The 23081-nt window shown below is 38.9% G+C and overlaps 1 protein-coding gene across 13 annotated transcripts in view; it reads left to right on the top strand.

The window, feature by feature from the left end:
* Window positions 1-20146, top strand: part of kiaa1109 (KIAA1109 ortholog) — an 85725-nt gene extending 65579 nt beyond the window's left edge. For 4 of the 13 annotated variants that reach the window (XM_051917452.1, XM_051917459.1, XM_051917458.1 and 1 more), the window contains 22 exons: window positions 734-781; window positions 3054-3286; window positions 3375-3578; window positions 5303-5507; window positions 5751-5934; window positions 7305-7466; window positions 7572-7711; window positions 7792-7990; window positions 8277-8480; window positions 8605-8781; window positions 9110-9247; window positions 11057-11266; window positions 11369-11522; window positions 11620-11777; window positions 13453-13642; window positions 13734-13951; window positions 14045-14296; window positions 14377-14580; window positions 16478-16672; window positions 16812-16946; window positions 17421-17583; window positions 19001-20146. In XM_051917452.1, coding sequence (XP_051773412.1) covers window positions 734-781; window positions 3054-3286; window positions 3375-3578; window positions 5303-5507; window positions 5751-5934; window positions 7305-7466; window positions 7572-7711; window positions 7792-7990; window positions 8277-8480; window positions 8605-8781; window positions 9110-9247; window positions 11057-11266; window positions 11369-11522; window positions 11620-11777; window positions 13453-13642; window positions 13734-13951; window positions 14045-14296; window positions 14377-14580; window positions 16478-16672; window positions 16812-16946; window positions 17421-17583; window positions 19001-19220 — 3993 coding nt within the window. In that variant the 3' untranslated portion in view covers window positions 19221-20146. The remainder of the gene's footprint in view (window positions 1-733; window positions 782-3053; window positions 3287-3374; window positions 3579-5302; window positions 5508-5750; window positions 5935-7304; window positions 7467-7571; window positions 7712-7791; window positions 7991-8276; window positions 8481-8604; window positions 8782-9109; window positions 9248-11056; window positions 11267-11368; window positions 11523-11619; window positions 11778-13452; window positions 13643-13733; window positions 13952-14044; window positions 14297-14376; window positions 14581-16477; window positions 16673-16811; window positions 16947-17420; window positions 17584-19000) is intronic. The other 9 variants (XM_051917461.1, XM_051917450.1, XM_051917456.1 and 6 more) reach the window with 8 other exon arrangements.
* The last annotated feature ends 2935 nt before the right edge of the window (window positions 20147-23081 follow it).

Raw genomic sequence — 23081 nt, 5'->3', positions numbered from 1 at the left:
GTTTCACACCCGTAAGACCTTCGTTCATCTTCGGAACACAAATTAAGATATTTTTTAATGAAATCTGAGAGCCTTCTTTCCCTCCATAGAGATTCAATACAACTACCACTTTCAAGGTCGAGAAAGGTAGTAAAGACATCGTTAAAGTTCACTTTTGTAAAGTACTTCACTTTATTTAGGAAAATATAGATCTTGAGCGCGTTTACGAGAGCATCACGTCGCATGAGTTTTGTGTTCGCATGAGAGCTGACATTGTTGCGATAACACGCTTTGGATAATATTAATGTGTAAATAAAGGGGTAAATTGTGTTTGTTTGTTTTTTTTTTGTTTTTTTGTTTTTTTTGCACAAACAAAGCACTCGCGTCACTTCATAAAGTTGAGGTTAAACCACTGGAGTCACATGAAGTACTTTACCACTTTTAAGGTCCAGAAAGGTAGTAAAGACATTGTTAGTTACGTTTGATCTCTAAGGAGGGACAGAAAGCTCTTAGATTTCATCAAAAATATCTTAATTTGTGTTCTGAAGATGAACGAAGGTCTTACGAATGTGGAACGACACGAGGGTGAGTAATTAATGACAGAATTTACATTTTTTGGTGAACAAACCCTTTAAATAAAGCCACATGTGTAGTATACACATACTGTACTGAACACGTATGTTCATGTACTGCATACCTCAGTATACCGGTTTCATTTGTGGATGGGGTTTTCATAAGTCTGTTTGTGTTTAAGATGGACACCCCAAACCTAATCCCAAGTCCAGCTGGCTCTGTATTTAAGGTACCGAAGAAAAACGATCCAAATCGTATTCTTAAAATCACCTCTGAATCTCTGTGCATGAAAATCTTATTGTGCTAAATTTAAATCTGCTTTTCAAAACTCGATCAAAAATCATCTTTCTCAGTCAAATGGTTTTAGCCTTTTTGGATCTTAGGCTGGAAAGTGGTCTTATTTTCGCTTGGTCTCTCTACTCACACGTTGATTCACATACTGCCTCGCTCCATATGTTGAAACTGCTCTTGTGCTGTGTTTTGTATTACTAATCAGCTCTTGTTTCCTCAGCATGTCAGGATCTTGATCTTAATACTTTGCATTGCTCATGATGTCTTTGTCATCTGTCAATCTTTTCATATTTCCATTTCTCATCCCTCTCTCCTCCGCTGGGTCTTAGTGGAAAGCATGAATTGGGAAAAGGAAAATCTTTCTCCAAAGTGCTCACTGGTTATGAGCCATCAGCCAACAGATTCAGTTTGAATTGAGCCAGAATCAGTTCAGTTTAGGTTATGAGCACATTAACAGATACAGGGACAGAATAATGGATGGGTGGATAGATTAACTGACCAAAAGATTTGCCCTGTGAGTGTTCAGTGGATATATTATTGCACTCTTCCACTCAGTCATCTCAATAGAAGCACAGTTGATGAGATGATTTGTAAATGTTAGGCAGTTAAATAAAGGGGATTTCTATTTTGAAAGGTAGATTTTTTTCAGTTACAAACTTGGATTAGCATTAATCTAATATATTGAACCAATAAAATAGCTTAGTGCCCATTGAGCTTTTAGACATGTCAGGGTTATATTTCACCACAAAGTCACATGAAAAGTAATATAAACTCTAACATGAAGCCTACTTTTAGGACCATTTTTTTTTTTGCATTGGTACAGTGTTTCCACAGCCATTAGTTAAGTGTTATAGTATGTAATAAGTAACATTTCTGTATTGCAGCAATGAGAATCACCATTGAGTATAATGGTAATTACAAACTTAAAAGTAAAATGTCGGGATACACTGATATTAAAATTCTGTCTGAAACAATATCCGGTAATTATTTTAATGACCAAAAAATGGCTGATCATTAAAATTCTATACTATTTTGTGTACAAAAAGTTAACACTTTACTTAAAGTGATAGTTCACCCAAAAATTAAAGTTCTGTCATCATTTCTCACCCTCAAGTTGTTCCAAACCTGTATGAATTTCTTTCTTTTTCTGAACACAAAAGAAGATATTTTGAAGAATGTTGGTAACCAAACAGTTGATGGACCCCATTGACTTCCATAGTTTTTTTTTTTTTTTTTTTTTCTCTCCGTACTATGGATGTTAATGGGGCCCATCAACTGTTTGGTTACAGACACTCTTCAAAATATCTTTTGTGTTCAGCAAGGAACAACTTGAGGGTGAGTAAATGATGACAGAATTTTTGGGTGAACGATCCCTTTAATACTTATCTATTCATTTATACACAAAGTATAAACACATGACAAAAAAACTATTTCAGATGTAACAAGGAATCCGCAAATATTATAATACGTTTATAATATTGGTTACGATTATTTATAAAAATATGCATTATAATATATTAGTGCTGTCAAACGATTATTCGCATCCAAAAAAAAAATAAAAATAAAAATTTATTATGCATATATAAATACACGCATGTATATATTTAACAAATATATTTTTATATATATATATATATATATACATACAATGTATGTATGTATGTAAATATTTCTTAAATATATTCATGTATGTGTGTATTTATATATACATAATAAATCTACACGGTACACACACATATTATGTAAACACAAACTTTTATTTTGGATGTGATTAATCTGGATTAATCGTTTGACAGCACTAATATATATACATAAAGGCTTTAAGTACAAAAAATACAGTTTACTAAAAATAAAATCAATTGTTTTTAAATACTATGTGAATTTATCAAAACATTAGCATTATAACTGAAGGAATGAATGTCTGATTTGCTTCCAGTATTGGGCGATAATGATCAATTTAAAAATCAGTAATACCAGCCATCTTAATGGGCCTAAAAATATGCTTTACTTTTTAAAGTAAAGTGTAAAACTTTTCTTATTTTTTTTCTCTTTTGATTTTTTTTTTTTTTTTTTTTTGGTGAAATGTGACCTGGATATGTCAACACTCACATAGTTGAAGAGATGTAAATCCTTTAGGAGAGAAATGGATGAATAGATGAATAGATGCATAGACAGATCTTCTGACTGTTGGCTTTCACTGATTGTTGAAGTTCCCGGAGGAGACAGAGGTGGACCTGTTGTCTGTCGCCATTGATGATCCTGCCCATTACACATCATGCTCAGTGTTCAGTGCCCCTGGCACACCCGCAGTCTTTTCACCAACCATTCCCTTCCAGCCTGATGACAGTCGCCGTGACGACCTCTCCTCGACATCGTCAGAGGACTCGGACAAAGATGACGAGTTTGACAGGGACAGGCCGCACAGCTATTACCGCAGACCAGGGTGCGTTAAAACACACAGCGCATGCAACACTCGACAAACACAATAGCACGCTTCCTAAACTGATGGTCTATATATTTGTGTTTCTCAGGGGCTCTCAGAGGAAGTCATCTGCACTTTCTGCATTATTCAGCGAGCGCTGGCCCAACACACCCCCTCAGCGTGGAGGATTAGCTCCGCCCACTGAACGGAACATTGACTTTGAGCTGGACGTGCGTGTCGAGATTGATAGCGGCAAGTGTGTGCTGCACCCCAGCACCCAGCCACCTGAGCATGAAGATCTCGCACTGAGGAGGTAAAGAGACACACAAAAAATGCCCACACATCACAATTTGAAATTAAAATGGACTGCAGCGCTGCAGCAATGACATATTTTTGTAGGCCAACATAAACGTTAGCATCACCCTGGTTCCCTCAACAAAAACCCAATAGGATTTTTTTCCATTGACTTTTGTATTATTGCAGGTAATAAACTCTTTGACCAACAAAAGATTGACATGTTTTGTTCATCATGATAATCTTCACAAGCAGTGTTCATTTTATTGACACATCATTTTCGTCATTATTTTCGAGATGATAACGAGACCATAACTAAATAAATTAAATAAAATTGAAAATCTATTGACATTTTCGTCAACGAACAAAAACTAGACAAAAATGTTAGGGAAGGACGATTTTGGAAGAGATCCAGTCAGAACCGATGCCCTGCGTGAGATGCGCACATTTGAATTGTAACGTTCTGATCTAACCGGCGAGACGGCATACACTTGTTGCATGTCTCGTAAAACGTTCAAAAATGTAAACATCTGGGACAAAGAGAAGAGCAGACATATGGACAGATCTGAAAAAGCATGATGACACAAAAGAGAGCTCTATTTGGTACAGTTTCCTGTGCACAACACCCGAACGTGCTGCTGTGCACACAGTAAGCGGCCTCTCAGACAGCGTGCGAGTACTGAATTGAGCTCTCGTTCGCATCATTTTGCACCTGAACGGACACATTCACACAACATTATGTCAAAATGTCCATTTTGGAGAGTATTCACATAAACACAGTCAGTTATGTCTTAAAGGGATAGTTCACCCAAAAATAAAAATTTGATGTTTATCTGCTTACCCCCAGGGCATCCAAGATGTAGGTGACTTTGTTTCTTCAGTAGAACACAAATGATGATATTTAACTCCAACTGTTGCGGTCTGTCAGTCGTATAATGCATGTCAATGGGAACTTCATCTATAAGAGTAAAAAAAAAACGCACAGACAAATCCAAATTAAACCCTGCGGCTCGTGACGACACATTGATGTCCTAAGACACGAAACGATCGGTTTGTGCGAGAAACCGAACAGTATTTATATAATTTTTCACCTCTAAAACACCACTATGTCCAACTGCCTTGCGCATCCGGTTGGTGAGGTCTGAACGTGCTCTGACAACGGAAGTGATCTCTCGCACTCATTGAAGTATAAGCGCGAGGCATCACTTCTGTCATCAGAACGCGTTTTTAGACCTCACCAACTGGATGCTCAAGGGAGTTGGACGTAGTGGTGTTTTAGAGGTAAAAAATAATCATTTGTGTTCTACTGAAGAAACAAAGTCACCTACATCTTGGATGCCCTGGGGGTAAGCAGATAAACATCAAATTTTCATTTTTGGGTGAACTATCCCTTTAAGAACACCTAAACAGTTGTGAGAATATTGGCTGTGCATCAGTGTATTGGATCCCAGCATTCGGTCTTAAAGTGACAGCAGCCTAATAAACCTGCTGCCATCTTTGCCTTTAATATAAATCAAACTACATAATAGCTTCTTTAATAGCTTTAATAAGGATAAATTTAAATGGTTTTATTTAATTTTAAGATAATGTTATTTACCACAGCATTTAAATCTGTCTGTATTGCATGTTCAAATTTTAATATCATTCATATTAACATGGATGTTTTCTCCAGGAGTAGCCTATATAATGGGTTTGGAAATCTTAATGCATTACAAGTGTCTAAAATGTCTCTGTGTTGTTTAGGAGTTGTGAGCGGAGCTCGAGGAGTCTGGATCAGGACTCTCCTCCTAAGAAGCGAAAGCTGCAGCACAGTTTAGGCTCCAGCTCTCATCTGCTGAATGCTAAGCGAGTACCCACCTCTTTGCAGAGCAAGGCCAGTGACATTGAGACCACGGTCTTCTACATCCCTGGAGTGGATGTTAAGGTCTGCAGTGGATCTTTTGATATGGTTTAAGTAAAGCCGAATGCACACAGAAGGATTTTAGCTACAATTTTTCATCTGAGACTTAAGTTTTGGGTGTTCCACCACATAAAACCCTCTCAAATACACTCATAGACCTATAGATCCATTTAATATAAAACATAATAATAAAACATGTTACAAAAGTAAAACTAAATGGATGCAGTAATGTACACTTTTCACGGCTGGTTAACTGTAGCACTCATTCTCCCCCTCTCTGTCTGTTTACAGCTACATTACAACTCTAAAATGCTGAAGACGGATTCGCCCAATGCCTCGCGTGGATCCTCCCTTCCCAGAACCCTTTCCAAAGAGTCCAAACTGTATGGTATGAGAGACGCACCCGCACCACCAGCCTCAGGCCCCGGCAAGACTAACACACTCCTCCCTCCCCCTCCCCCTCCCCTCCCTTCAGGTACACACTCTCTACATATGTCGTCTTCTGCCGCTGGCTTCCTGCATGCGCTTATGTGCTCTATTACTGGAGCCTACAGCTCTGAGCTCGGCTGTAGCGCATGACTGTCTATGATCAGCATTCAAAGTTGCCACTCTGCAGGATCTTTTTTCCGCTGTCGTTCTGTGTTGTTTTTGCTGCTGATGTGATGTTTCTTGGTTTGAGACAAGCTTCTATTATTAGTTGTTATTATAATATTATTGGCAACAATTTTATTTTTTTATTTTTGCTCTCTTTCTCTGGTTTATCTTGCTGACATCAACTAAAACTAGAAAATAAATCAGTATATACACTACAGTTTGGGTCAGATTTAATTAAAAAAAAAAGAGAAAAAAAAGTCACTTATGCTCACCAAGGCTGCATTTATTTGATCAAAAATGCAGTAAAAAGTTATTACAATGAAAAAAAATTCTATTTTATTATATTTTAAAACATAATTTATTCTTGTGATGCAAAGCTGAATTTTCAGCATCATTACTCCAGTCTTCAGAAATCATTCTAATATGCTGATTTGCTGCTCAAGAAACATTTCTGATTATTATCAGTGTTGAAAACAGTTGTGCTGATTAATATTTTTGTAAATAGAAAGTTCAAAAGAACAGCTACAAATACAAAAGTACAAATATTTTATAACCATATATATGTCTTTGCTGTCAATTTTGTTCAGTTTAATGTGTCCTTGACCTGAACAAAAGTATTAATTTCTTTAGAAAAAAAAAAAATCTTACTGACCCCAAACTTTCAAAGTGGTGTATAATAGAGAAAAAAAAAAAAAAACAACATATATATATATATATGTGTATAAATAATGTAGTAAATAACAGTAAAACCTCAGTAGTTACTTGAGAGCATAGATAAGATCATTTTCTAAATGAATAAATGTAAATAAATAGCAAGTAAACAAGCATCACTATCTATCACACATTCACAGAAAATTGAAAAATATCTTGTCATTTACTCAGCCTCATGTTGCTCTGAGCCCAACACAAAATGTATTTTTAGGTTGAATGATCTATGTTCTCTTTTCCATGTAATAAAAGCTGATGGTGATATTTATACTGCAAACTACAAACAGTTCTAGACACTACCATCCATTGATTGCTATCCATTGATTTTTAACCATTTTCTATTGCCGTCGTTGCATTTTATGCTTGTATTAAACAATGTTTGGGTGTTTTGGCTGCTCTGTTGTGCATCATGCATACTGGAGGTGCGTTAGGTGCCATATGGTTGCATCCTGCTTTGAATCTTTTGCTTTCAGTGAATGATAACTTGAGAGCAAAGAAGGATTGTTCTCAGCTTTGTGTGTGTGTGTGTGTGTGTGTGAGCAGCTAAAGGCAAGGCGGGTGTAGGGGTGAAGACGGCTAAGCTGTATGCATGGGTAGCCCTGCAGACACTACCAGAGGAAATGGTCATCAGCCCATGCCTGCTGGACTTCCTGGAGAAAGCGCTGGAGACAATTCCCATCACACCAGTCGACAGGAACTACACAAGTCAGTGTGGTTTCAGATTTATCATTTGTCACTTGAATCACAATTCTGTGAGGTGTTTGTGTGTGTATATACTTTACGCTGATAGAAATATGTGTGTTTGTGTAGCCCTCAATGTTCCTGAGGAGGATGTGGGTCACTTTGACTCTGTGGAGCCTTTGGAGGAGTCTCAGGTGTCTCTTGTGTCTTCTGCTTCATATCCGTACTCCTCCTTTCCTGTGGATGTGGTAGTTTATGTCAGGGTGCAGGTATACCAGCGTTTCTTCATTTGTACTCACTAGTGACCATCTCAGAGCGGTTGGTTAATTTTGTCGTGTTTGTTTCTCAGCCATCTCAGATCAGGTTCAGTTGTCTGCCCATGTCTCGAGTGGAGTGCATGCTGAAACTTCCCTCTCTGGACCTGGTCTTCTCATCCAATAGGGGTGAACTTGAGCCCACCAGTGCCACCCATCCACCTGAGGGCCAACACACACCTTCCTCCACTCCTCCATCGGTACACAATGCCAACAGAGTGCCTGGAAGCAAAGGTATGAATGTACGGTCACTGTGATTTGTCAAGTAAGACATGTTCCTGGGTCAACATCCTTTTGATTTTCCCGGCAAAAAAGCCCCAAGTCCTTTACATAAAAATCAGTCTATAGGCTTTCACAGACAACCTAGAAAGTCAGGGAAAGTCTCGTTTTTTATTTTCATTACAAGCTGTTCACACATCTGCAATAAAAAAAGCGATTAATACATGAGAAATTCTTACATATAGCGCCTTTAAGGGTGTATTGACTAATGGTAAACATTGTGTCTTCTTCCTTCCATCAGGTCCATCCACAGGGTTAGGTAGTCCTCTGGGGCGGAGTCGCCACCACAGCAGCCAATCAGACTTAACAGGCCCACCAATTAACTCATCAGGTCTGAGTTTCACTGCCTGTATGTCAGATTTCTCCCTGTATGTATTTCATCCTTATGGAGCCGGCAAACAGAAGTCTGCAGTTACTGGCCTTCCGCCTGGACCAGGACCACTGGGTGAGAGCCCCATGCAAAGACATTACTCAGAAATATTGTGACGGTTATAAGTAATATAAACTTTTAGATACTGTAAAGAGAATTATGGGAGATGGAATTCTGGAGATGACTTTGGTTGTTTCAGGAGCAGCGGATGAAGAGGCCTCTTCAGTGACAGGCAGGAAAGATTCTCTATCTATCAACTTGGAGTTTGTGAAAGTCAGTCTTTCCAGGATGAGACGTACAGGATGTCCAGCATTTATTGATACTTCCATTGCCAGCAAAGGTGGGAAGATGGACACCACTCTTATTAACATCTCAGGTGAGTAAATCAAAATGAAGTACTGGGATATCCTTTATCCTGTTTGAATCACCTTACTGAATCATGTGACACTGAAGATTGGAGTAATGACTGCTGAAAAATTCAGCTTCTTCATAACAAGAATAAATTATATTTTAAAATATATATTCAAATAGAAAATAGTTATTATAAATTATTATAAAATGTAACAATATTGCTGTTTTTACTGTATTTTTGATCAAATAAATGCAGCCAATAAAATACAATAAAAGGAAATCCTTCAGTTTTCTCATTAACTAATTTATGACACAATGTGTTTTTTTTTTTTTTTCTTTCTTTTTTTCCCTAGCGGTGTGTGATATCGGTTCTGCATCCTTCAAGTATGACATGAGACGTCTGAGTGAGATTCTTGCATTCCCACGAGCTTGGTACCGCAGAAGCATTGCCAGGAGATTGTTTCTAGGAGACCAGACCATTAACTTACCAGGTTATACATATATGCTCAATGTTACACTACTGTTCAAAAGTTTGGAATCACCATTAAGTTTTTGGAAGAAATTGATGCTTCTGTTCACAAAAGTAGCAGTTCAGTAACAAAAACAGTAACATTGTAAGTAATTATTGAGATATTAAACAGCTTGTTAAATACTTATTAAGATGTTTTTTTTTACATATTCTTATCAGAATTGAAAAAGTTGTGCTACTGATGTGTGGCACAGTATTAAGTACACTTCCATTTCTTAAATCTATTTTTTTTTGGAAAAAACAAAAGAAAAACAAGCCATATTTCATCAGTCTGTTGTTCTTTTGAGAAATGGAGGCTATTTCATGCACTGCTGTCTAGAAAGAAGCAAACTGGATGTAACCATGACAGATGCCTGCTGGACAACAGCAAGCAGTTTGAGAAAGCGACCCCTCACTGGTGCTCAGCTGGCAGCTTCATTGATCCGTACATGCCAAACAGCGGTTTCATCTGCAACAGTAAAGAGATGCCTTTTAGGCAGAGTTTAATAGCCAAAGCTACATCTCAAACTAGAAAATAAGAGAAAAACAGTAGAAAAGGCAAAAATTATGATTGAATGAACCTAAGTTTGAGGTATTGAGCTGTTTAAAGAGAGAGTTCACCCAGAAATGAAAATTCTGTCATCATTTACTCGCACTCATGTCATTCCAAACCCATAAAACTGTCCCTTCATTGAAAGTCCAGGTGACCAAAACCTAGAAGATCCAAAAAGGTCATAAAGGCTTCGTAAAACTGAGTCCTAAGTAGTGTGAAGAGATTTAATTTAGCCTTTTATTTACAACTAAACAATGATTGACACACACACATACACAGAGCACATCACATATGATAAACGTGGAAGCTCAAACATGCCTGCGTGATGCGCCAGAATGAGGTTTGTTCTCTCATACACAAGCTACCCTGTTTACTATATGTGGTGCGTTCTATGTATGTGTTTATATGTGAATAAAAGCCTAAATTATATCTGTTCAGCATATAAAGTGATCATATCTCTTCACAGGACTTTGCTTAAACTGCTTGATTCAAATGAATTTCATTTTTATGACCTTTTTGGATGTTTTGGTTACCTGGACTTCCAATGGAGGGACAGAAACCTCTCAAAAACCTTTGGTTAATCTTCAAAGCAAAAATATTTTTTAAAGTCTTATGGGTTACACTTTATTTGGTAACACTTTATTTTAGTGTCCTTGTTACATATGTTACATGTAGTTACTGTAGTAATAACTATAAATTATGCATAATTATATGCAACTAGCCCTAAACCAAGCCCTGATCCTACCTACCCTATAGTAAGTACATGTAGTTAATTATTATTACTCAGTACTTAAATGTATAATTACACTGTTACAATGACACCTTAAAATAAAGTGTAACTCTTTAGTTACATTGTACTCAAATAAGCACTGAGTAATATTAATTAACTACATATACTTACTATATGGTTACGGTTAGGGTTTGGTTTAGGGTTAGTTACTTGTAATTCTACATAATTTACTGTAGTAAGTACATGTATTAATGTGTAACTATGTCACCTTAAAATAAAGTGTCACCGTCTTGGTCTGGAATGACGTCAGGGTAAGTAAATGATGATTTTTGGGTGAACTCTCTCTTTACGAATTGCTTCAGAAAGCATGTGATTAAACTTCACCTGAATATCTTAATAAAGCCGAGTCCAAACTTTTGAACAGTAATGTATTTCTGTTTCCAGTCATCTTGCATCTTCAGATGAATCCTGGAAAGTATTGATGATAACTGCTTTAAAATGTGTTGTAGCTTCAGGTCCTGCCACGCCAGACTCCGTGGAGAGCATCGCCCAGCACCTGTCTCCTGAGTCTAGCCGAAAAGCGTACTGGAGGACGTGGGACGGCCAATCCACTCAACACCCCTCCGTCTTCACTGATGCCACACCAAGCCATGCACACCTCAAATCACCTGCCACCGGACGTTCCCGCAGTGTGTCCGACTCCTCAGCACCACGCAGAGGTACACATACATGCTTCTAGAGATCTGGTGATGATGTGCAGCTCTGTGGCTCTACAAACCTCACATATTAAACCAATTGTGTATGTGTGTGTGTCTCTTCAGACTCTGTCACCAAGACCTCCACCCCGTCGTTTCGGAATGGAAAAACAGCAGCAGCACAGCAGGGTTCGCCATGGGAGACGCTGGTGGTGTTCGCCATCAACCTTAAACAGCTTAATGTCCAGATGAACATGAGCAATGTCATGGGCAACAATACGTACGAGAGACCTACAGAAACTATGTGATTAGTGCAGCTGTTAACATGCTTAATATCTCTGTTTGATGTGTATTTATGTATGTGTGTGTTTAAACAGTTGGACAACAAGTGGGCTGAAGAGTCAGGGTCGTCTGTCAGTGGGCAGTAACAGAGATCGTGAGATCAGCATGTCTATCGGACTAGGTCGCTCCAAACTGGATTCCAAAGGAGGAGTGGTGGGTGGCAACATTGACGTCAACACACTGGAGATGGTCTGTAAGTATACTTTCATTTAGGTTTTAGAGAGGATGTACTTGCTCTAAAAACTGGTTATGTCAGTTTTTCCTAAATACATATTTTCTCTAATTATTAGACATATTTCTAATAGTGTTATAATAACCAGTTAAAACAGATTTTAATTTTGCCATTCATCACCATAAAATGTCTATCATATTGTTTTCAGATAGCTTTATAAAAGGAGTGTAGGAGTGTAACGGTACACAAAACTGACGGTTCGGAATGTACCTCAGTTTTGAAGTCATGGTTTTGTATGGGTTCGGTATAGCAGGGGGAAGAAAGCTAAACATATATATATATATATATATATATATATATAACAAATTGTGTCTATCTTCTATCTTTAAATTAAGTTTCTTAATTTAAGATAAAAAAAATTATCTCTGCTAATTCTGTAAACTATATAGGGAGCCCTTACTTGCACATTACTATAATATTAAAGGTTAACAACAGAGCCCAAACTATTAGCCTAAATTCAGTTGCTATTTATTTTTAGATATAATAATCAACACTAAAATAACAAATTGTATGCAAACATGTAATATAATGAACAATATAATTATTATATAGACTAATATAGTGCATATATTTAGCAAAAGAGTTTCTCTAGTGAACTAACAAGCTGTGGACACTGAATGACTTGCCTGAGGTAAATGTAATGCTATGTGACATTGTTTACAAGCTGTTCTATTGATGTCTTTTCGTCGTTGAAACACTGATTGAGCGATTACACAAGATATGATACATTTCAGTAAGTTGTACTGTATTTTTTTTTTAACATTCCTTCAGATGTTCATTCATGTTTATTCTGTAACTAGTGTTAAAGAGGAAGAGATGCCACATTAAAGAGCGTCAAAATGGCATTTTTTTGTTTGAATTTCATGATAAAATGGACAGAATTTAAAAGATGACGCTTTGTTTCTTATTGAAAAAGTAAGAGTAAAGTAACGCAGAGCTTATTGCGATTATTGGTGGTTAATGCTGTATTTGTTGAGTACACATGCATACCGAACCATAAGACACGTACCGCGTAAGACATGTATTCGCGGGATGAATACATGTACCGTTGCACCCCTAATATTGAATGAATCTGTTGATTATATATTTACTAAATTAGCATGTTCTGTTAAATGGTTTTCTTCTACCATGGTCCATGAAATAAAAGTTAATGTAAAGTTAAATAATATAATAGTATAATATTAGTTGTAATAGTATAATATTTAATAGTATACTATATAGTATAGTATAATAGTATAATCCATGCATCCATCCTTTATTAACCCCCTGGAGCAGTATTAATTACTTTTATGATGGATGGATGCGCTTCTTTGGGCTTCAAAATCTTGGTTACTGTTCACTCCAATTATGAAGCTTAGATAACTCTGATTGTGTTTGGCTGAAAGAAGAAAGACAGGATGGCTTGAAAAATTAGTTTTCAACATTTTTGGGTGAACAAACCCTTTAAGAACAAAGAAGGAGAATAAATTATATATTATTATATAATAAAGCAAAGTTTGTTTTTTGCTTATGGATAAAAAGAAGTTTGAATTACCTTCGCAGTCACACTGCTCCGCTTCGCTCACATGCTTTGATGGCACACAACCCTGGTGTCTGGTCATCCTCTTCAGTAACTGATAACTGATTGTTCTTCTAGCCCATATTTCAGAACATCCAAATCAGCAGCCCAGTCATAAGATCCAGATCACCATGGGCTCCACAGAGGCCCGGCTGGACTATATGGGCTCCAGCATATTAATGGGCATCTTCAGTAACGCTGACCTGAAGCTCCAGGATGAGTGGAAGGTGAACCTCTGCACAACTGAGGCCAGTCTATCTGAGAAAAGGTAAGGCAGCATAAAAGAACTAGCCTTTCAACTGAAGGAAATGTAAGAGACTACCTGAACCATAACACTCTCTGATGTGCATCTCCTCCAGTGAGATCTTTGTACATGGAGACCTGCAGTGGGACATATTCCAGGTGATCATCTCCCGCTCCACCACCCCTGACCTGATAAAGATCGGCATGAAGCTGCAGGAGTTCTTCACACAGCAGTTTGACACCAGCAAGCGAGCCCTGTCCACCTGGGGTCCGGTGCCCTACAATCCTCCCAAAACCCCAGTCATCAACATGGACAAAGGAGCAGCTGAGCTCTGTTAGTGTGCTTGTGACCATTTTACTTTTAAAATACAATTTTGTTGTTAATGAAATTACATTAAAGACCCACATGAATGTCTTTTTCTCTCAGATATGGATGCTGCTCATCACAGACATTGGCCCAGTGTGTTGAAGATGGTGGCTGGATGTCACATTTCCCTCTTCCAGATGCCCCTCCCAGAGGATGCTGTGCAGCTGGGCGGCTCGATGAGTCTCCATGGCAACCACATGACTCTGGCTTGTTTCCATGGGCCCAACTTCCGTTCCAAGTCCTGGGTGCTGTTCCACCTGGAAGAGCCCAACATCGCTTTCTGGACTGAAGCACAGAAGATCTGGGAGGATGGTACAAACACAGTGCTAGTTTTCCGTCCATCCATTCCCCTTTTCATAAATTGCAACTAACAGGTTGTGTTTTTTGTCTAGGCTCCAGTGATGATTCTACATATATAGTTCAAACCCTTGACTTCCACCTTGGGCATAATACCATGGTAACCAAGCCTTGTGGTGCTCTGGAGAGCCCAATGGCAACCATCACTAAGGTTACCCGCCGCCGTCATGAAAACCCCCCGCATGGGGTGGCTACCGTCAAAGAATGGTTCAACTATGTCACTGCCATGAGGAACGAAGGTAAATGTTGCACACTCAATGGCTCTGTTCCAAACCTACTGAGCTGCTTTGCTGTCTGTTGCCTACATAGGCAGCTGCCTTCTAAGGCATAAAATTAAACCTCAGGAGTGACCAAGCAACTCTGCAAGCAGTGCTTCTCACCTAGGGGTGAAAAAAAAAAAAACATATTGATGTCATGTTAACAGTACACTACACCTAAGATAATATCGTAAATAATCTGGTTGATACTCCAACATAATAGGTCGTGGTATTGCAAAAAAACAAAGATGATGACACAGTATGTAGCTGCTACTGCCACACAAAATCATATTTTGCGAGGTGAAAATATTGCTAGGTGACAGACGAAAGAAAGACACTATATTAAACCTTTGACAAAATCACACCAGAACATTCAGATCTGCATTGGTGCTGCTGCTGACCCTGAGAGAGCTGTTGTATAGGTATGAAACAGCTTCACAAACTGTCTTTTTCACCACACAATATCATTAGTTTTGTAATTTTGTAATAATTACGATTATGACGGAAGAACTTGGATAAAAGTTTATAGTTCAGATATAAACACTGATGTCTACAGTAGAGATCAAATCCTTTAGAAATAACCTTTAGAAAGTAACAGTGCTTTAAATAACAATTACATCGTTACACCAGTAGGTGGCGACAAGTTAAAAAATGTACATTTGTCATTGAATCATTCATTCAAGAGATTCGTTCAAAAAACGCTGATTCATCCAGTAATGAGACATGAAGTGTTTATGAATGAGTCATTGAATCATTCATTCAAACCGATTTAAAAAAAAAAAAAAAAAAAAAAAAAAAGATTAATTAAACATGCAGCAAGTCAGAAACCTCTAGTAAATTACATGTTATTTTGTTTAGTTGTCTGTTCAGAATCGTGGGAGAATCATGATCTCTGTTTGAAACAAAAAAATTTGTGATTCTCAACTTATCCAGAATCGTGCAGCTCTACTATGGTGACAAACACACTCTCTCACATCCCTACACTCATATTTTGAATGTGAATATTTTTTGTTAGTTAAACACAAATTTTCAGAACTGTAGCATCACCCCCCCCCCCCCCCATATTTTCATTCAGGTTGCTAAGTTAAAAGTAAAAACACGATGCACTTAAAAGTATATAAATGCACATCATACACAAATATTGGGTAGATGTCCATTTTTAATTGGATTTAAACAATTCTTAGTTATCAGCTCAGAATTGAGTGAATTGTATATTCGTTTTTGACATTCCTTTCACTTCGTTCTCCATTTTGTTCTCCAAATGACACAAGTTTAAGACCCGGCTCAAGGTCCTTTCCCGGTTGTATAAAAGCCATTGCATGGGCAGCACTTTTATGATTCCTTAACTCTTTCCCTGCCTGCATTTTTGATTAATTTTCACAAAAAAAATGTCATGGCCCCCAGAATATTTCATTGTATGAATATCTGAACATGCAATATATCAAAAGAAAGAGCAGAAAAGTTTTATTCTAGCTTCATGCATTCAACACTTGCGTGTGGGTACGTTTAATTAAAAAAGCAACATTTTGAACAAAAAGCTGAGAAAATATGGAAAGATGAAGATAAAGCATGCATAAGCAATGCTTTTATTGCTTGTTTTTGCTCCTTTTTGCCTGTTTTGATCCAGAGATTCTGTACTCTTTCAGAAGTTGTGTAATAGTGCTGTATAACAATGAAAACACGGAAAGCCGGAAAATTCCGTCAATGTTGGGGAAAGAGATAAAATGCTGTCTATGTAGGCAGCTCACTAAGTTTATAGAACAGCTAGTGTAAACCCATATTTTTTGCTGAGCAGTCACCCATTATGATTACCATATTTCCTGTTCTTGAAATGGAATATTTTTATTTTCCTTGAAATAATCCTCTTTACTTGTTTCAGAGCTGAACTTGTTGCGTAACGTGGATGCAAACAACTCAGAAAGTGGAGCAGCAGCAAAGAGCTCCAGCCTTCTGAGCGGCTTCAGGGGCTCCTCCAGCTACAACCACGAAACCGAGACCATCTTCGCCCTTCCCAAAATGCAACTCGAGTTCAAATCCATTCATGTACAAGACCCAGAGGAACCTTCTCTCAGTGGTACAGTCTAATAACCTGCCAGATTTTCAATATCTGGTAGCCTCTGGCAGATACATTGCTATTGTTTATTCCTAAGGTTGCTAGACACTTGTGAAGCTTGTATAGTATGAAACCTCGCTGACTCTGAGCTGTGTTGCAGATGCCGGCAGTAAGCCCAAAGTGGAGTGCAGTGTGGTCACCGAGTTCACTGATCACATCTGTGTCACCATGGATGCAGAGCTCATCATGTTCCTGCATGACCTGGTGTCGGCATACTTGAAAGAAAAGGAGAAAGGTGAGATCATGAAATCAAGATTCAATCTAGGTCTTTTCACACTTGGGTTATCGTTGTTCTAAACATCACTTTTAACCCAGGGTAAAGGGACGTTTTACACTTGTAATTTAAAAGCGGGGTTAGCACCCCTTTGAGTGAAGAAGAGACCGTTTCATTCTTATCTTTATAGTCCGAAATGTCCATTAAGCATAAACTCGATAGTACAGTCGGCAATACGAGAATGCATCCAATCACTGACACTGCAAATATGCAAATTATAACATTAACCCAGGGTTTAAGAAACATAGCTTATGAATACCTAGGATTAATTGTTAACCCCTGGTAAATTATAAGCAGTGTGAAGTAAGATAACCCAGAATTCTGTTTACCCATTGTTTAGAATGACCCAGGGTTTACTATTTCAAGTGTTAAAAACCCTTCTGTTTCCTTTCTTCATAAATGTCCCTTGTCACTGAGCATGTGCTTGTGTTGCAGCCCTCTTCGCGCCGCGCATCTTGGCGTCTCGATCTGGTCAGAAGAGCCCCACCGCGCAGCAGGATGAAGCCTCATCAGAGAAGAAGGAAGAGGGAGTAAACTATACTACAGTGGACTGGAGAGAGTTCCTCTGCAACACATGGCATCTGGAGCCCACACTACGGTAACACTGTAGTCACATGACCTCAACTCATGTTCCACACAGACCTATCTGATGTCTCAAATCAAATAGACATGTGTTAATAGACAGTTGTTGTGGTTGTTAGGGTGTTGCTAGGCAGTTGTTAAGGTGTTCTGACTGGGTGGTAGGGAGTTACTAGGGTGTTCCAGACTGGGGTTCTGGGTGGTTGCTCGGGTGGCTGCTAGGTGGTAGTTGAGATTTTCTGAATGGATGGTAGAGAGTTGCTAGGGTGTTGCTAGGTGGTAGTTACATTTTCTGACTGGATGGTAGGGAGTTGCTAGGGTGTTGCTAGGTGGTAGATACATTTTTTGACTGGATGGTGGGGAGTTGCTTGGGTGTTGCTAGATGGTAGTTACATTTTCTGACTGGATGGTAGGGAGTTGCTAGGGTGTTCTGGGTGGTTGCTTGGGTGTTGTTAGGTGGTAGTTAAGGTTTTCTGACTGGAAGGTAGGGAGTTGCTAGGCTGTTCTGGCTGGTTGCTCAGGTGTTGTTAGGTGGTAGTTAAGGTTTTCTGTCTGGACGGTAGGGAGTTGCTAGGGTGTTCTGGCTAGTTGCTGTGGGGTTCTGGGTGGTTGCCCGGGTGTTGCTAGATGGTAGTTACATTTTCTGACTGGACGGTAGGGAGTTGCTAGGGTGTTCTGGCTGGTTGCTATGGGGTTCTGGGTGGATGCTTGGGTGTTGCTAGGTGGTAGTTAAGGTTTTCTGACTGGATGGTAGGGAGTTGCTAGGGTGTTCTGGCTGGTTGCTGTGGGGATCTGGGTGGTTGCTTGGGTGTTGCTAGATGGTAGCTAAGGTTTTCTGACTGGACTGTAGAGAGTTGCTAGGGTGTTCTGGCTGGTTGCTATGGGGTTCTGGGTGGCTGCTTGGGTGTTGCTAGGTGGTAGTTAAGGTTTTCTGACTGGATGGTAAGGAGTTGCTAGGGTGTTCTGGCTGGTTGCTGTGGGGATCTGGGTGGTTGCTCGGGTGTTGCTAGGTGGTAGTTAAGGTTTTCTGACTGGACATTAGGGAGCTGCTAGTATGTTCTGGCTGGTTGATACAAGTTTTAAATAGTTGCCAGATGGTTGCTAAGGTTTTTTTGCTAGATGCTAGGACATTGCTAAGGTGTTGTGGGTGTTTGCTAGGTGATAGCCAGGGTTTTCTAGATGGTTGCAATGGTGTTTTTAGGGGGTTGTTAGGAGTAGGTGCTAGCAACCTAGTTGTTGCTGAGTCATTGTGAAAGTTGCAAGAGTGTTCCTGAAAGAATGCTAGGCAGTTGCTAGGGTTTTCTGGGTTATTGTTAGGACATCAGCAGGTGGTTATATGTGGTATACTTGCTTACTCCATACAAGTACGTATTTCACCATCATTAGCACACATTTAATGTCTGTAATGAAGTCATTTGACACGTGGCATGTTTCAGGTTGATCTCGTGGACGGGCCGTAAGATCGATCCAGTGGGAGTGGACTACATTTTGCAGAAGTTGGGATTCCACCATGCCAGGACTACGATTCCCAAGTGGCTGCAGAGAGGAGTGATGGACCCTCTGGATAAGGTTCTGTCTGTTCTCATTAAGAAACTTGGCACGGCATTACAGGATGAGAAAGAGAAGAAAGGTCAAAGAGACAAAGATGAGCATTAACTCAAACACTTCAATGTATTAATACATTTCCGCTACCTGGAGCCATCTGTGTGAATTATTATTATTATTATTATTATTTTTTTTTTTAACCTTGGATGAAACCACTGGATTTGTTGCAAACTACTGTACAGCACTCACAAACACATCACAGCCATCGCTATACTGTGTGAACATTAATGTTTGCCCTGGTTCATATGGCTATAGCTCTCGAATGACTGAAAGTGTTTTTTCTTTTTTGGTTTTGTACATTTTCATTTTCACATCAAGTAAACATTGGATAGCTGCTGCTGAATGCCAGTTGGACTTTTAACATGAATTAAATGCACTTACGCGTCACTGACACTAACAAATGAGCAGTGATCTTAAGCTACAGTATACAGTGTGCTCTTGAAATCGGTTTACATGAGTTCAGAGGAGCGATACGCATCCTGTGTTCTTTCTTTGAGGTGAATATACTGCTGAATATTGCCAATCAGACTTTTTAAGTAGTTTTATTTAACATTTTAAGAGCAAACAATACAGGTAACCGCTGACCGGGTGGTAAAGTGTTCTTTCAGCCAGCAGAGGAAGTGTGAACATCCCTATGCCTAATTATTCCTTTGAGAGTGACCAAATTTTATGATGTCTGATTAACAACACATTTTGAGGGATGATATAGTGGAAATGCCTCAGATATTCCTGTGAATACATCCGAACCTCAGATTGTGCTGTGTAATGTGAACTGGCCTATAAAGCAAGGCTCTAACTTAAGTAGACAAACAAAATGTAAATATCCTAAATGCATAAGCTGTTACCCATGTTAGGCCTGTGGTGATAGTGTTTTTCCTTTTTTCATAACAAGTGCAATAGACCATTGTATGTACAGAGGTAAATATGTTCAATGTGCTGATTTCTTAACTGAATAAAATCATTACTACTAAAATGAATGATACTTTCATGTGATGTTTTTTTTTTTTTTTTTCCTTCACTGATTTGAAAACTAAGATGAATCTTGTTCATTTGTTGCTGTGGAAATGGAAGGTTGCCTTAGGTAACATGCATAAGGAAATGTTCAATCTTCACTGTATACATACTGCAGAAACAGACTATGTTCAGAATAGCATATTATCATCAGTTGTTTTTGCAGTGTCTATATACTATACTATGCAGTGTATGCATAAAATACCTGGATGAGCACACATTTTTGTTTAAATAAAACTGAAATAAAACAAATATTAGAAAACAAATGTAAATGTGACTGTCACTAATGACGCCAAAGCTTGCCTACTCGCTACTTCGCACTCAAAAGTATGTACTTTTTCTTCACAGACAAAAAAAACGGTACATACTTTTAGGGCATAGTATAAGTAGCCGAATTGGGATGCAGCAATACTCTTTTATTTATTATGGACTTTATGTAAAGACGGATGGCGTTACTAACATTTCCAGCAAAATCGACCTGACAGCTCAAATTATAAAATCATTTTTGTAATCTTGCCATTGTGAATTGGGGTAAGGCAATTTGTGTACTTGCGCAAAATTTTTTTATATATATATATATATATATACAGTATCTCACAGAAGTGAGTACACCCCTCACATTTTTGTAAATATTTTATTATATCTTTTCATGTGACTACATTGTAGCAAAGTGTCATTTCTTCAGTGTTAAGTAGTGAGTGTACAGCTTGTATAACAGTGTAAATTTGCTGTCCCCTCAAAATAACTCAACACACAGCCATTAATGTCTAAACCGCTGGCCACAGAAGTGAGTACACCCCTAAGTGAAATTGTCCAAATTGGGCCCAATTAGCCACTTTCTCTCCCTGGTGTCATGTGACTTGTTAGTGTTACAAGGTCTCAGGTGTGAATGGGGAGCAGGTGTGTTAAATTTGGTGTTAATCGCTCTCACTCTCTCATACTGGTCACTGGAAGTTCAACATGGCACCTCATGGCAAAGAACTCTGAGGATCTGAAAAAAAGAATTGTTGCTCTACATAAAGATGGCGTAGGCTATAAGGAGATTGCCAAGACCCTGAAACTGAGCTGCAGCACGGTGGCCAATACAGTGGTTTAACAGGACAGGTTCCACTCAGAACAGGCCTCGCCATGGTCGACCAAAGAAGTTGAGTGCACGTGCTCAGCGTCATATCCAGAGGTTGTGTTTGGGAAATAGACGTATGAGTGCTGCCAGCATTGCTGCAGAGGTTGAAGGGGTGGGGGGTCAGCCTGTCAGTGCTCAGACCATACGCCGCACACTGCATCAAATTGGTCTGCATGGCTGTCGTCCCAGAAGGAAGCCTCTTCTAAAGATGATGCACAAGAAAGCCCGCAAAGTTTGCTGAAGACAAGCAGACTAAAGACATGGATTACTGGGACCATGTCCTGTGATCTGATGAGACCAAGATAAACTTATTTGGTTCAGATGGTGTCAAGCGTGTGTGGCGGCAACCAGGTGAGGAGTACAAAGACAAGTGTGTCTTGCCTACAGTCAAGCATGGTGGTGGGAGTGTCATGGTCTGGGGCTGCATGCGTGCTGCCGGCACTGGGGAGCTACAGTTCATTGAGGGAACCATGAATGAGCAGAGCATGATCCCCTCCCTTCGGAGACTGGGGCGCAGGGCAGTATTCCAACATAACGACCCCAAACACACCTCCAAGACGACCACTGCCCTGCTAAAGAATGTCTCCAGACCTAAACCCTACTGAGCATCTGTGGGGCATCCTCAAACGGAAGGTGGAGGAGCGCAAGGTCTCTAACATCCGCCAGCTCCGTGATGTCATCATGGAGGAGTGGAAGAGGACTCCAGTGGCAACCTGTGAAGCTCTGGTGAACTCCATGCCCAAGAGGGTTAAGGCAGTGCTGGAAACTAATGGTGGCCACACAAAATATTGACACTTTGGGCCCAATTTGGACATTTTCACTTAGGGGTGTACTCACTTTTGTGGCCAGCGGTTTAGACATTAATGGCTGTGTGTTGAGTTATTTTGAGGGGACAACAAATTTACACTGAAGTAGTGAGTGTTCAGCTTGTATAACAGTGTAGCAAAGTGTCATTTCTTCAGTGCTGTCACATGAAAAGACATAAAATATTTACAAAAATGTGAGGGGTGTACTCACTTCTGTGAGATACTGTGTATATATATAAACAACTTATTACAGTAGGAATTGAAGTTTGAAAATGACAAAATTTAACCCCTTAACTGTCCATTAAAGACATGAAAATGCACTACCCTAAAAGGTTATAATTCAAGAATGCTTTGGAATATAGACATAAGGTTGGTCTTGTTTTAAAGAAGACACTCAGCAGATTATTCCTGAAGTGAAACCTAAACTATAAACTTATGGAAGTTTACATTTACTGTAAATCAAAAGTACTGTACTAAACTTATTTTATATAAAATATGTATTTCATCAAATATTTACTCTAAAATTGCTATCAAATCAAAGCCACATGTCTAAAGTTGTGTTCCAAATTTGAAGTTGATAACACAAAAATTCAAGTTCCCATGAGATTGTTTGGCGCTGTACAAAAAATATCCACCAGGAGTCACCCACATTCCTTTGAATTTTTTTTTGATACACACTCCTGTAACAAATTCATGAATTTCTCTCCAAATATAACTATCACAAAACAATCACCAAATATAGAACCTTGAGATATGTGTTTTGTCAAGATTAGAAAAAGTTTTAAATATAAAGTAGTTCAAATAAAATTTGTGATATGAAACCTGACACCACCCACTAGGGGAGGAGCCCACTAAAAGAATTTAGAGTGCCATTTCCATGGTAATGCAACATCCAATTTCAAAACGATTTTCACAGGATGAATTTTGAGCTTGCGTCCAGCTAGAGAGACAGTGACAGTTAAGGGGTTAAAC

Source organism: Ctenopharyngodon idella, chromosome 13, assembly GCF_019924925.1.
Source record: "Ctenopharyngodon idella isolate HZGC_01 chromosome 13, HZGC01, whole genome shotgun sequence".
In the NCBI taxonomy this organism is placed as follows: Eukaryota; Metazoa; Chordata; class Actinopteri; order Cypriniformes; family Xenocyprididae; genus Ctenopharyngodon; species Ctenopharyngodon idella.
This window is presented reverse-complemented; position numbering and strand designations above follow the sequence as displayed.